This window comes from Petromyzon marinus, chromosome 32, assembly GCF_048934315.1.
Source record: "Petromyzon marinus isolate PM22_M1 ecotype Great Lakes invasive population chromosome 32, UKy_Petmar_22M1.pri1.0, whole genome shotgun sequence".
NCBI lineage: Eukaryota > Metazoa > Chordata > Hyperoartia > Petromyzontiformes > Petromyzontidae > Petromyzon > Petromyzon marinus.
Window position 1 is genome coordinate 1,783,425 of NC_133698.1, and position 13,951 is coordinate 1,797,375.

Genomic DNA, 13,951 nt, shown 5'->3' on the forward strand with positions numbered 1-13,951 from the left:
TTTATAATAATAATTTTGAAGGAAATGTTTCTCACCTAAATTAACGAGGATTTCCTTGGCGTGCCGCCCCTGTGAACACGAAGGAACAACAAATGAACCAACCGTTAATAATAGTAAAAATTAAAATGTATACAGCGTCGTTCATGCAAAAGTACATCTCACAACGCTGTACAGGACAACAGCAAAAAACTATTCTAAATAAAAATAGTCTCTCGCAGAAAAACAACACACAGCACACTCAAACCAAGGTCAACTCAACTGTTACCAAACAACGCAGCCACTATCATCGTCGTCATCATTATCGTCAAACGTCGCCGTGCAGAAGATTACGAACAAAATAAACGCCTCCTTCCCGTCTTTGTCACTCCACGCTCGCGCGACCCCATGGGCCGCACAGATTCATTCTTGGCGCGTCTCGTCAGCGCCATTGGTTCAACACAAGCAAACTCCAGACCGGTTTCAACATTCGTTGTCTCATCAGCAATTCAGGATTGCTTAAAACACGCAAATTCGTGAAGCGTTCCATATTTTTGTTATTTTATTTTTTACCTACGTGACTTTACTCAATAGAACCAAAGAGTATGAATGCTGACAAACTCCCAGCTTTGAATGCGATTCACATTATAAACGCCCTTTCTGCAGGTTATTTACAAGATGATTATAATTGTTGTCAATATAAAATAGCGTTACGAAGCAAGACCCAACACAGAAGATGCCTAGTTTTGATCTTGTTGTCACCGGCAGTGTGGTGAGTGAGTGGGGTGGTTAGGTGAGTTGAGAGGGTGAGCGAGTGTGTTGGGGCCGGCAGTGTAGTGAGTGAGCGGGGTGGGGAGGTGAGCGAGAGGGTGAGTGAGTGCTTTGTCCCTGGTAGTGTGGTGGCTATGGTTCACGTCATACTGTTAGAGGGTACATGATGGTTGTGACTGCATGGAGATGTTTCAATGAGAAGCGATCACCCTGGCGCTGCTGGTTTTAACTGCCCGGGGGCGTCCCCAGCGTCGCCGGGGTCCTCCGACCTGGGTGACGACACGGGAGGGAAGGGGGTCAACGGAGTGCCGGCTCGCTCCGGCCGCTCCGCTGGAGGCAGAGGCGCAGCTCCACAAGCGCCCGCTCTCGCGACTGCTGGCGCAGAGGGGCCCTCCCCTAGGAGCCCAATGGAGCCCCTTGTGGAGGATTATTGGCCTACTCTTTCCGCCGGCCTGACGTCTTGGAAGAGGTTGGTGGGGAGTGCTCATATTTTACGCCGCCACACGCGACCTGCTGCCGATCGGCTGGCTGTGGTGTAACCGGTTATGCCGCCGAGTGGACAGAGGCGGCGGGGGAATGGGGGAGGGAGGCGGGCGGGGAGGGGGTTAATGAAGCTTCGCCCACGGCACCAGGAGATCGAATGGAAGCGGTGACCTCTACGTCACAATCCTATGCGCTCACCGTTACGCCACAGCAGCGGCGGTGTCCTCAACACCAGTTCGCCGCTCACTGCGGAGGCTCGTGGTCCTCGGTTCGAATCCAGCCGGCCGCCCTGGTTATTACTGGAACGCGCATTAACCAAAAAATACTACGCGCCATCTCCTTCGCAGTGGATGTTAAAGATCACGTGGTGTCAATCGAGATAAATCTGGCAAATTGCGCGCTGGAGTCATGGTCCAAATTTGCACCATTCGGAAAATATTTCGTGCCAATGAGATTAGAAGAAGCTCCCCCCTCTCCCACCACTACTAGCAGACTGATGCCCGCTTGCAGGTGCCGGCTCACATTGCACAAACTATTACCTAAAACTTTTTTTATTTTACTGACCTGGCTATCACAAATGATAGCTCAACGAAGTAGCTTTTCACATGGAAATTTATAACAGCCAAGTACTTAAAACACACGTTGATACTAAATCTGGGGGGAAAAACCAGAGGAGTCAGAGAAAAATCCATGTAACCACAGGGAGAGAGACACGCAAACTCCAAAAATATAAGCATCAGGGTCAAGATCGAACCCACGACCTCCTGCATACCAGGCGAGGTAGTTAACATCTCGCCACCGCTGCACGCAGAGACAGCTGTCAAACGTGCCGAGGTGCGAGACGCGAGTTGCCCGTCGCATGAAGGGAGAGCGCTCTCAGACGGCATGGGCGCGCAGGGGGAGCGGCGCCACCCTCACCGTCACCCTCATCATCACTGTCGCTGCGAGGACAGTACCTGCTTTTCCTCCGAAACGCCGACGCCCCCTCCTTCAGCCCCTCGTCCTCCTCCTCGGGCGTGCTGTCCTCCGTCCTCGTGGACGAGGCCGCCCGTGCTTCGGGCCGCCGCATTGAGTGCGGCGAAGCGCCCACCGAGGAGGACCCCACGCCGGCCGAACCCTCGCTGGTAGACGTGCCGGGCAGGACGTCCCCCTTGGGTGAGGCAGAGAATTCCCGCAGCTCTGTCCTGCCCTTCCCAGCGGCTGCCGCAACGGCGCCAGCACTGCCCGGCTCCGACCGAGGTGCGAGGGCCGCCGGGTGGAACCGTGGCGGGCGGTACGGGGGAGGGGCGCTGTACTCGGGCCCTGAGAAGGGCTGAGGACCATGGCTCATCGCGCTCGAAGGGCCCAGAGCCGCGATCGCGGACGGGATGTCTTCCCGACCCATCCGAATGTCCCTGGGAGGCATGGCTGTCGACATCCTGCAGAGCCCAAGAGACAACGTTCTGCTGCTGCTGCCCCTATCAGCGCCACGGTGGTGAGATGTTAACTACCTTGCCTGGTATGCAGAGGATCGTGGGTTTGATCTCAACCATGACACCTGTATATTATGAGTTTGCGTGTCTCTATCTCTCTCCCTGTGTTCGCGTGGGTTATTCTCCAGATCCTCCGGTTTTCCCCTCCACATTTAGAATCAACATGCGTTCAGAGTATTTGCCTGCTATAAATTTCCACACAATAAGCCACTTCGTCGAGCAATCATTTGTGTCCAGGTCACTTCTGAAGTAAGAGCTATATAGCTTAGTGGGCATTACCTGGTTAAATAAAAATACATTATCGGTAGCAGCCTAGATTATCAGTAGTGGCCTACCTCGATGATTCATCGCTAATATTTTAGGTAATTGATGATCTTGCAGAATCCGTGTAATTAAGACCCTCCACCCCCTAACTTCGGGTCTTCATAACACATATTTGGCTACATCATTACATGGACTTACTCAAAAATCGATTTTGAATCATAATGTTGGTGGCGAATGTGTTAAGTTGACTTATCTCTGCTTGTTAAACTCTATGGCATAAGAACAGACGAACTTAGAAATTGTTATACGGACTATTGCCTTGATGTAAAACAAACAGGATAACAAAATATGTATCATCAGCAGCAGCCATGATCTATCCACCACAGCATCAGTGGGGTAAACTTAACTGCTTCTTCCTATGTATGTATGTTGAGCTTCTTTCGCACCACAGATGTGTCACTGTGTCTCTGTGGGATGAGACATGGATGTCTTTGTGTCTCTATATACGAGGGAATGTGGTTTGTCAGAGGAATTGCTCAAGGCGATCGAAGCTGCTTGCAATCAGGGACAGCCACCGGGGACAACACACGGGGGGGGGGGGGTCTGTGCGTGTGACACGGGGGGGGGGGCTACGAACACAACACCAACCTGATGCCGGCGCGCAGCTCGGGCTGCGTCCCCGAGTAGGAGACCGAGGAGGACGGCCCGCTGCGGGGAGAGCGCTGGAGCCGTGGTGACGGTGGCTCCAGGTGGACCAGGTCCTCATAGTTGGGTGGCACGTTGAGCCGCGCCTTGATGTCCCCGCTGGGCGAGGTGCCGCCGCCGCTGCGCGTCTCCTCCCAGCCCGACACGCTGTAGTACTGGGGGGGCGACACCGAGTACGCCGTGGCGGTGCGGCGCGGCGCTAGCGAGCGCAGCGCCGGCGTGCGCGACGGCGACGACGCCACGGCGTAGCCCGCGGGTGAGCGGGGCGGTCCCGCCGGGTAGCCTGCAGCCGCCCCCCTGGTGGGTGACGCGGGGTAACCGGCGGCGGCGCGTGACAGGGACGACGAGTATCCCAACGCGGAGCGCGACGGAGAGACGGAGAATCCTGCCGGGGAGCGGGTAGGAGACCGCGGGTAGACGAGGAGCGAGCTGGGTGCCTGGTGCGAGCAGGAGAGGTCGGGCGAGGTGCCCGCGCTGCTGATGGACAGCACGAGCTTCCGCCACTGGCCGGGAGAGAAGGACCTCTGGCGGCTCTCCACGTGCAGGATGGGAACGGCGCTCTCGAAGCCCTCGCTGGGCCTGCCCGCACCGCCGTGGACGGGCTCGGGGGCCGCTCTGCGCTGACGGATGGGCATGGGGAGCGGCCCCTCGAGCATGCCGATCACCTCCGACTCCTGCGCAAGCAAGAGAGCGCGCGATCAGTAGGGTGGCACCGCGTGTGCGCACGTCACCACGTGCGTGCGTGTCACCACGTGCGTGCGTGTCACCACGTGCGTGCGTGTCACCACGTGCGTGCGTGTCACCACGTGTGCGTCACCGCGTGCATGCGTGTCATCGCGTGTGCGTCACCAAGTCCACGCCATGTACATGTCGGTTGTTACTCCGGACACTCTGGCTAATGACACGTTCCACCTCAAATTATTTTCCCGGTAGAGAACAAAAAATCTATGGGCAAATTCATGAATCCAAAATAGTATACCCAGATCTCGTTTGCCATTCAGTGACCGTTGAGATATTTTACTCTCGGACAACTTTCCTTCCAGAAAAAAACACCTAAAGTTTATCCATTTCCTGTGAACGTTTGTATATTTCATTATTATTCAGGTTTGATTCGTAAGATCAAGATGCTAATTGTGGGCACGTACAGTAATTTTATACAGGAATTCAAATTCCACAGCACACCTGCAGGGAATACAAATAATATTGAGTGTCTCATATCAACAGATTCCACGTAATTATCCCTGCATAGCTCTCCGATGTGTTTTAAGTTCATACCACGTGTCGTTTGGCACGATGTCCGAAGTTTCGCTCCACGTCCTGGGAGCTTCTTCAGGAAAAATTCGGGTAATAATTCGGGTTCCTGAAGAAGCTCCTAGCATGTAGAGCGAAACATCGGACATCGTGCTGAACATCATATGGCATGAACCGAATGCACTTTGGAGAGGTACGCGAGTGCCTGGGCAGCAAATCACAGGTGATTTTGGACAAATCCCAACTCAAACTCTAACACAGGTCGTCTGTCCCTGACCGAGTGGACTGGGATACACATCCAGCTGCGCTTGACTGCGCACGAGAAGCCGTGCGGTGGGGGCGAGGTGCGTACCGGCTGCCTTTGCGCTCCGATGCCATAGAGGAACCTCGAATCCTCCCCTTGACCCCTGGGGTGCCTTGCTTCCATGCCCTTTGACCTCCCAGCATCAGCGCGGTGGGCGTATGGCGAGCGACTGGACGTGCCGCTCACCTCCCGGCCGAACTGCGAGCCGTGCGGCGGTCCTGGCGGGCACACGCGGTGGCCAGTTGGCACACGTCCATCGCACACATCCATCGCCGCCGCGACCCCTCGTGAATGTGGTCATTTGATTCTGCACCGCACAGCACCACACCGCTTCCTGTCTGAAACGACGTGGAGGGACGAGGCCGTGGACAAGTAAATTCGCGCTTGGGAGGAGAGCTTCGCAGGCAAATAATCTTTGGCCGATTTCTGACAAAAGATAATAAGGTGAAGGTGCAGCCCTGCAAGTGTCAATTGTTTGCTCATGCCACTTTTGGCAGAACGGCCTCCACTAGTGGAACCCCCTGGAGAGAGCCCCTCTAGAGGGTAATTGGCCTACTTTGTAAGAGGTGTGACATACCCAATGCTTTGGCCCACTACACGCGACCTGCTGATCGACTGCGGTTTTCCCATTTCTACTGCTGACTGGGAAGCTGTAGAGAGGGAGAGGAGGGAGGGAGACCCCTACCCCCCATAGCCGCCGCTGCCTCCCCTTCCATGTCCGAGTGCTGGAACTCCGGGTACATCTCCATGTCGCGGACAAATGGGAAGCCCCGGATCCTCCGCTCGGACCGCGGACTCCGCTCGTCCTGCGTTTCGGCTCGCCGCGACGGCGGCACCTCCTCCACCTCCTCGCCGTCCACCGTGAAGCGCCCGTCGGGCCCGCGGCTGATGAGCTCGATGGGTCGCGCGTCGCGTTCGTGCTTGGAGACGCTGTAGCGGCCGTGGCCGGAGCCGCGCGTCAGCTTCTCGTAGAGCGACAACTTCGGCCCGCCGGCGTGCCGCCCGTCGCCAGGCCCACCCGCCCCCTCTGCCCTGGCGTAGCCGTCGGCGGACGCCAGGGCCGCCGCGGCCGCCCCCATGGCCTCGCCGAACGGCTCCTGGTCGTTGTCGTCATCGTCCGTCTCGAGACCCGCGCGAGATTCCCGCGAGCCGGCGCGTGTCCGGTCTGCTCCGTTCGCTTTGTCCAGAGAAGACCTGCAGACGGCACGCGGTTTGCGAGGTCAACGGAGGTCGCCCGTCCGTTCTGTGCGGATGTAGGCTCCGGGCCTACCGATGGCCTATGGGGGGAGGTGGGGGTGGGGTCCCTGACTATGACGCTTGCAGCGACGCCTGCCCGGGGATGGCGACTCCTGAAGGGGTCTCCTCTATCCCCCCCCCCCCCCCCCCAAACGCTTGTGGTATCAGGCCATATTTGCTGTCTGCCTGCGAGGCGTTTCCATACTTTCGATTTTAACCTCTTGGGCCTCTTCTATGTGCTGTGAAGTAGGGCCATTGCCTATAACGTCGCCTATTATGTTTTTTCTTATTATACGTGTTGAGTTTTTTTCCCGTTATGGTCGGGAGGGTACAAGAGGGATCGCGAGGAGCTATAACCAGGCGAGACCTGCGTGATAGGTAACACACATTGCAGGCGGCAATAAAAGTTCGGCAAATCAAACAATATAGCGTGCAGCTTCAAAAATAACCTAAAACATACCAGATTGAACTTTAAACGACAAACTAAGATTATAATTAAATTAAACAGATGTTTGAAAAAATATTCTCAATTAAAAAATCAAACGTTGAAAACAAAGACCAAATGGGAGATACAAACCGACGGTGTGAGTGGGATTGACAATGCCTCACCGTGCGCAGGCGAGGAGTGGAGTCGACCACCTCCGGCTCACGATGTCCGAGTAAATGGCAGAATAACGAAACGCGCCATTGCCGCCGATATTATGACTCATACGCTGTTGTGTAACCCTCCGCCACCCGACACGGCCAAATTAATTGAATTGCCACGTGGTGTAAGAGTGCTAACACGCCAACTGTGCTCACCATTGGCCCAGATAAATTAAACAGTGATGTACATGTGTTGAACTCCTTTCACACCGTACGTAGCCAACTGTGCTAATCGGAGCTGCGGGGGGAGGGGGGAAGGAGAACAAACTAAACACAAAAAGTGTCTAAAGAAATTAGTTTTAAATCTAGGTTTAAAAGTGCACAGCTCCAGCGGCTTAATGTGGAGTGTTCAAAATCAACCAGCCAGATCATTTAATAGCCAGACCCAAAAAAATATTTATTTGCCATCGAATAACTTGCCAACAGCTGACACGGTTGACTTCGTTCGTGAGTGAAGTACAGGGACAATGTTACGCTGTGCGTGAGGATCACACTGCATCGGATATCGCAGTTTTACTGGTTCTGGGCCCCCCAGCACCTACACAGTGATTTTGGAGGGGGATTAGAGGAGATGCCTCCTCATTCACGATGGAGCTCATAGTGTTGGAGGAAGGCGGGCTAATCTCGTGGCACATAGAGATAGATCCACTGGTCACACGCATTCTAAAGCAATACTTGCTAATTTATTTTGTTATTTTCCCAACACTGAATCCAGATTGTGCTGTGAGCATCGTGCCATGAGACAAAGAAGCCGTCTGGAACTCTCGTGGAGCAGCGCAACTAAATTTGCGCAAGAAAATGGCCCACAGAAATGGATATCGCAGAACTACACACATGGTTAGGGGGGCAGCATTTCCCCACTCGCTCTAACCGTACAAGAGCAATGGTCGTCGTGCGACAGTTAAACCGATATTTAATTTTCAGGGTTGTAATTCAGGCAAGTTTTAAGTGTGGGTAACAAAGTTGGTGTGGGGCCCTTTGTGTGGTGACTGCACCGAAGCCAACCATTCCCTAGACTCTAGAAGCCGGTTTCACCACAGCCAGCTGCCTGGATTTGAACCCCGGGGATATAAACTTTTTTTTATTTTACCAGAAAAGACGCACTGAGCAAGTCAGCTCTTTTTCAACAGCGACCTAGCCACAAACGATGTCCCAACGAAGTGGCTCATCATGTGGAAATTTATAGCAGCCAAATACTCGAAACACACAACATCGATTCTAAATGTGTAGGGAGAACCAGAGGATCCGAAGAAAAATCTACGCGACCACTGGGAGAGACACACGCAAACTCCAAATATACAGCAGCCGTCAGGGTCGGGATCGAACCCTCGACCTGCTGCATACCAAGGACGAGGTAGTTAACATCTCGCCAACTGTCACACTACTGGCTCAGCGCTGTGACCTCCGAGGCAAGCACACGGCCTGGCTGAGCGGGCTGGCTCACGTGGCCTGGCTCTAGCAGACTGGCTCATGCGGGCTGGTTCTAGCAGTTTGGCTGACGCGGCCTGGCTCTAGCGGGCTGGCTCTAGCGCCTGGCTCTAGCGCCTGGCTCTAGTGGGCTAGCTCATGCGGCCTGGCTCTAGAGGGCTGGCTTTAGCGGCCTGGCTCTAGCGGGCTGGCTCTAGTGGGCTAGCCCACACGGCCTGGCTCTAGTGGGCGAGCTCACGCGGCCTGGCTCTGGCTCTAGCGGCCTGGCTCACACGGCCTGGTTCACACGGTCTAGCTCTAGCGGCCTGGCTGTAACGGGCTGGCTCTAGCGGGCTGGCTCACGTAGAGCTTGCTGCTGCAAGTCGCCAGGCACGCAGGGTCGTGCGTTCCCTGTTGGAACGTTTCTGCGTAGTAAGGCGGGAGGGGGGGGATTCAAGAGACGGCGAGCCCTTCGACAGTGTCGCCGTCGCCGCCGCATGTCTGTCCGAGTGTCTGTCCGTGCGTCTGTCCGAGGGTCAAACGGCATCCCGAACCACGTCACATTCGGCAACACGAAAGAGCATGTAGCAAAAAACAATGGTTTATTCGTAACACGATAAGTGAAACATGTGCACGTCATCTTCACCGTTGTCACACCGCAGTGCGATTGACACTGTTACCGTATCATCAAAGGAAGCACCAAGTAAGCAACAATTTTTTAAATCAATCCACAATCATCGGCGTCACACAGGCTTCTCTCACATGCATGTGCAATGTGCTCTCTGAGCAAAGGTGCTCTCCCATTGTAATGCAATCTACACACGTCTCCAGATGCCGTGTCCAGACGCTGCTTACATTCAAATTACGTTGCCTTGAACCTTATCTCAGTGCCCCGAGCCCTCACGAATTGCATATAATTCACCAGCGCTAGCACTGTCCTCAGCACCTCTGCTGGTAAGAGACGTCCACTCCCCTTCCCTTTGACAGAGGGCAGGGGCCGACCTGCTGCTCAGGCACCTACAGGCAGGGGCCGACCTGCTGCTCAGGCACCTACAGGCAGGGGCCGACCTGCTGCTCAGGCACCTACAGGCAGGGGCCGACCTGCTGCTCAGGCACCTACAGGCAGGGGCCGACCTGCTGCTCAGGCACCTACAGGCAGGGGCCGACCTGCTGCTCAGGCACCTACAGGCAGGGGCCGACCTGCTGCTCACAAACCTACAGGCAGGGGCCAACTTGCTGCACCTCCCACACCTGCAGCCACACCCTAAGACACCAGTCGCCCCCGACTCCCGACGCACACTGGCCATGCTGATAGCTAGTCGCTCGACAACATCAAGCTGCTCGACATCTAAATTGCATTGCACTTCAGTCTTGACTTAAGCACCACGAGATTCAAGTAGAGAGCGACGGCACACGATTAAATATGGCACGCAAATCACAGGTGGCGCCGGTGTGTTGGGGCACGATGCAGGGGAAGGCCCGTGTCTCGTCACCTCCACTGGCCACGGCATTATCAGGCACCTCTTCCGTGATAGAAGTAAAGGGATGTGACGGAAATATAATTATTTTTTCTTACATTAATCACATTTGCCACCCATTTGTTCTATTAAAATTGGCTCAATGTTCGAGACAAAAAAGCGCCGTTCAATCGCAGTTATTTTTGTTGTTCCAACAACATTCGGTATTTTTCAAAACGCCACAATCAACACATTGCATAGGCAAGCCATTCACATGGGTGTCTGGGCTGTTTGTTTGACAGTTGCACCTGGGATTTATCAGATAAGATCAGCACCAAGAGTTTTTCGACCGGTGAAATGCATGAAGAACACGATTTGTCTTTGTATGTAGAAATGTTGACTTCTTTTGCACCGTACTTAGACAACTGTGCGATTCAGAGGTTCCGGGGGAAGTACAACAAACTAAACACAAAAAGCAGTTATAAAGAAATTAGTTTTCAATCTAGATGTAAAAGTGCATAGCTCCAGCGGCTTCCTAATATCGGAAGGAAGAGCATTCCAGACGGCCGCAGAATTGCATCTGAAAGCGTGCAATGCAGTGGCCGCCCTTGTTCGATGATTAGCTAAAAGCCGCTGCTGCTGCGCGGATGACCGGAGTTTGTGTGACAGTTAATGCGTGACAGTGGTTAATGACCACCGGTGATTATTTTTATTTATTGCGTTTCTTTACCTAGGAAAACCTCCTGGCAAATAGTCTTGAGAATCTTTATTGAACTTATTTCACACCGTTTGTAGCCAACCGAGGGTCCTGCCAAGTTACTGCTGTAGGGGGGGATGTTGTTTCGTGTTCAATCCCAATTGAGTAATTTGCAGGTGATTTGTCAGCGTTGGGATGTTTGACTATTAGCACTTCTATAGCGAGTGTTTTTTTTTTACTCCTGGAGGGAACCGTAGCACACAGAGGAAACCCGTGTAGAACAGGGGGAGAGCAGTGTGCTGGTGCGTGCCGCTCACACACTGTGCGACACGGTGGTGGTGGTGAAGGTTGGTCGTACAGAGAGACGTACAGGGCACCCGGTGGTTAGGACCAACAACCGCGACCCGCACAATGGACAGGAGAAATAACTGCGAGCATACGTCTTCTCATTCGCGACTTGGGCGTTCATCGCACCGTAGTGGTTTAACCCCAACTGTCATAGAGGCTTACGTGACCTCTCCCGGGGTGGAGGCACTTCCGCCAGCAGCGACCGTACCAAGAAATTACAGGACTGCGCCTTTACCTTTTAATAATTAATGTGTGGTTAGCGGCCAGTAGCTCATGGTTAGCGGTAGGTACACTGTGGTTAGCGTAGTTAGCGGAAGGTACACCTTGTGTCACAAATACAATATAATGGGGTTCACAATGGCATCGAATGATGATACAGGAGGTGAAGCGGTGTTGGGGATACTGGAGAGAAGAGCCTGGAATTATCTTCCAGTATGAAAGGGGCTGGCTGTTAGAGCAGCACCAGCAGAAGAATAATAAGCAGCAGCACCAGAAGCAGCAAAAGCAGCACCAGCAGCAGCAGTGAGCTGAGCGAGCAAGGCAGCTCACTCTGGGGTGGGACCAAAGGCCCAAGGTCTGGAGTGAGGATCGGAAGGGAGAAGGCAGGAATCTTGATCCAGCCTACTGAAGGCCTCTGGGACCGATGCCTAATATCTCACTGCTAGTTTCCTCATCCCATGGATTTAAATGCGGTGTGGCTATTCGGGGATATCCACGGGCTGTCTACAGTGTGTGTGGACAGTGGAATAGGTTTTGGTGCTGTGTATAAAATAGTGAAACGGCATAACGACCGCCACTACTGATCTGGTATGTGTGGTGTGTGTGCGTGGTGGGATTGTGTAGGGTCATAGGTGCAAGTGTTTTTGAGAGTGAGCCGTGTGTTTCTGTTGATTTGTGAATTCAGGGGGTTTGGGGCCCTATTAGTGGGGTGCGGGGGCTGCACACTTCTCCTTCTACTGTCTGTAACCAAGCATAAGAAAAGAAGTACAATTACTTCGGCCCTTAAAAGCCTGGTCCGTGGGTATCTCTGCACTACACTGCATTGTGGGGCTGACCGTCCTGCCCCATATTTCACCATGGTGGAGGTAATTGTGAAGTGACGCCAGAGTTGAGTACCCATCGTCACACAATGATTAGCGGCAGGTACACCATGGTTAGCGGCTGCTACACCATGGTTAGCGGCCGCTACACCATGGTTAGCGGCCAGTACACCATGGTTAGTGGTAGGTACACCGTGGTTAGCGGCCGGTACACCGTGGTTAGTGGTAGGTACACCATGGTTAGCGGTAGGTACATCACAGCAGCCGGTACACCATGGTTAGTGGTAGGTACACCGTGGTTAGCGGCCAGTACACCGTGGTTAGCAGTAGGTACACCGTGATTAGCGGTAGGTACATCGTGATTAGCGGTAGGTACATCACAGTAGCCGGTACACCATGGTTAGTGGTAGGTACACCGTGGTTAGCGGCCGGTACACGATGGTTAGGGGCCGGTACACCATGGTTAACGACCAGTTACACTCTGGTGAAGCGGCTGGTACACCCTGGTTAGCGGCCGGTACACCATAGTTAGTGGCTGGTACACCCTGGTTAGCGACCGCTATACCACGGTTAGGGGCTGGTACAACATGGTTAGTGGCTGGTACACCACGGTTAGGGGCCGGTACACCACGGTTAGCAAGCGGTACACCACGCGTTAGACCGACAACAGGGGTTGAAGGGCCATGCAACATGACTTGTATAAAACTCGTGCCGTAGCGGGGCCAGGGCAGGCTCGCGGTGTCCAGGCCCGTGACCGGTTGCGCCAAACAACTCCGGTGGAACACTCCCCGGGCTTCCGATCTAATTCAGAATCATCGTTGGCGTTGCCGAGACGCTGACTGATGACAACCGGTCACGAGTGCTCGCTGCTAAAATTAAGCACTCCCGCCAAGGAAGGCTGTCTGGCCGATGGGCTGTTTGAAAAAAATATTTTTGTGTAGAGATGGCTATTATTTTGTCATTTAAATCGACGGCAACGTTCACTCGAGGTGTCACAACGCAACGGGCCCCTGGGCCTCCAATACCAGCGGTGAGGATCGTGCGTTCCACTCACTCAGATTCTGTCCTCTTCTTACAGTGGGTGATGGAGAGGTGAGGCACTGGAACGGACAACAACAGGCACCGGTTACGCGCAGTCTCGACCTCGCCCACCACATTCTTGCGAGAGAAGTTCAAAGAGTTGCCCACTGACAGCTGATAGTACACTTTTGGCATTCGCACTGCCATTCTTAGCAGCGCGAGGCTACCACGAAGACGTCTCAGCGTTTAATGAACACGGTCAGCGTGACGTCACAGAAGAGGGCGGTGGTGATGGTTGCTGTACGTAAAGCCAATCCAGTTAAGCTGAGGTGTTGTTTTTCTAATTTGGACGTGAAGCCGACACACGATGGCCTACTTCTTTTTCAAACTGCGCAGCAGGGATTTTGTTTTAATGTCCGCCACTGCACAGCAGTGTGTTGAATTGTAAATGTTGTGGGTTTACTTTCGAACACAACCGGTGTGCTGAACTAGCAACTAATTGGGCATGTTTTGTTTATATGACAAACCTTTACTAATCACCTGTGTTGGGTGGTGACGGGTTTAACAACACATTCATATTTACGCGAACTAACCCAACAAAAAACGATATCATGTCTTTACCAATGTTCGTTGAGGTCGTCCAGTGTCAAACCGCAACATATCTCAGGACAACCACGTGTACATACCGGTGCCTGCCCTGTGTCCCTTCAACAACCCCGCACCGACTCGCGTGGTGAAGCATGGTCAAACTGCTCCCATGAACGACACGGCATGGGCAGGGCTTCCTCTATTTACGGATCGAGAATGTGATGAACACATTCTTTTATATCCCCCCTCCACTGCACCCCCGGTTGGTTGACAGATAACTCCGCTGC

The 13,951-nt window shown here is 53.6% G+C and overlaps 1 protein-coding gene across 2 annotated transcripts in view; it reads right to left on the minus strand.

Annotated features, from left to right (window-relative positions):
- Nucleotides 1–13,951, minus strand: part of IGSF9B (immunoglobulin superfamily member 9B) — a 164,239-nt gene that overhangs the window by 13,747 nt on the left and 136,541 nt on the right. For both annotated transcript variants that reach the window (XM_032964378.2, XM_032964377.2), the window contains 7 exons: nucleotides 13,111–13,156; nucleotides 5,912–6,420; nucleotides 5,275–5,444; nucleotides 3,615–4,345; nucleotides 2,187–2,648; nucleotides 957–1,016; nucleotides 36–69 (listed from right to left, as the gene is read on the minus strand). In XM_032964378.2, the coding sequence (XP_032820269.1) occupies nucleotides 36–69; nucleotides 957–1,016; nucleotides 2,187–2,648; nucleotides 3,615–4,345; nucleotides 5,275–5,444; nucleotides 5,912–6,420; nucleotides 13,111–13,156 (2,012 nt within the window). The remainder of the gene's footprint in view (nucleotides 1–35; nucleotides 70–956; nucleotides 1,017–2,186; nucleotides 2,649–3,614; nucleotides 4,346–5,274; nucleotides 5,445–5,911; nucleotides 6,421–13,110; nucleotides 13,157–13,951) is intronic.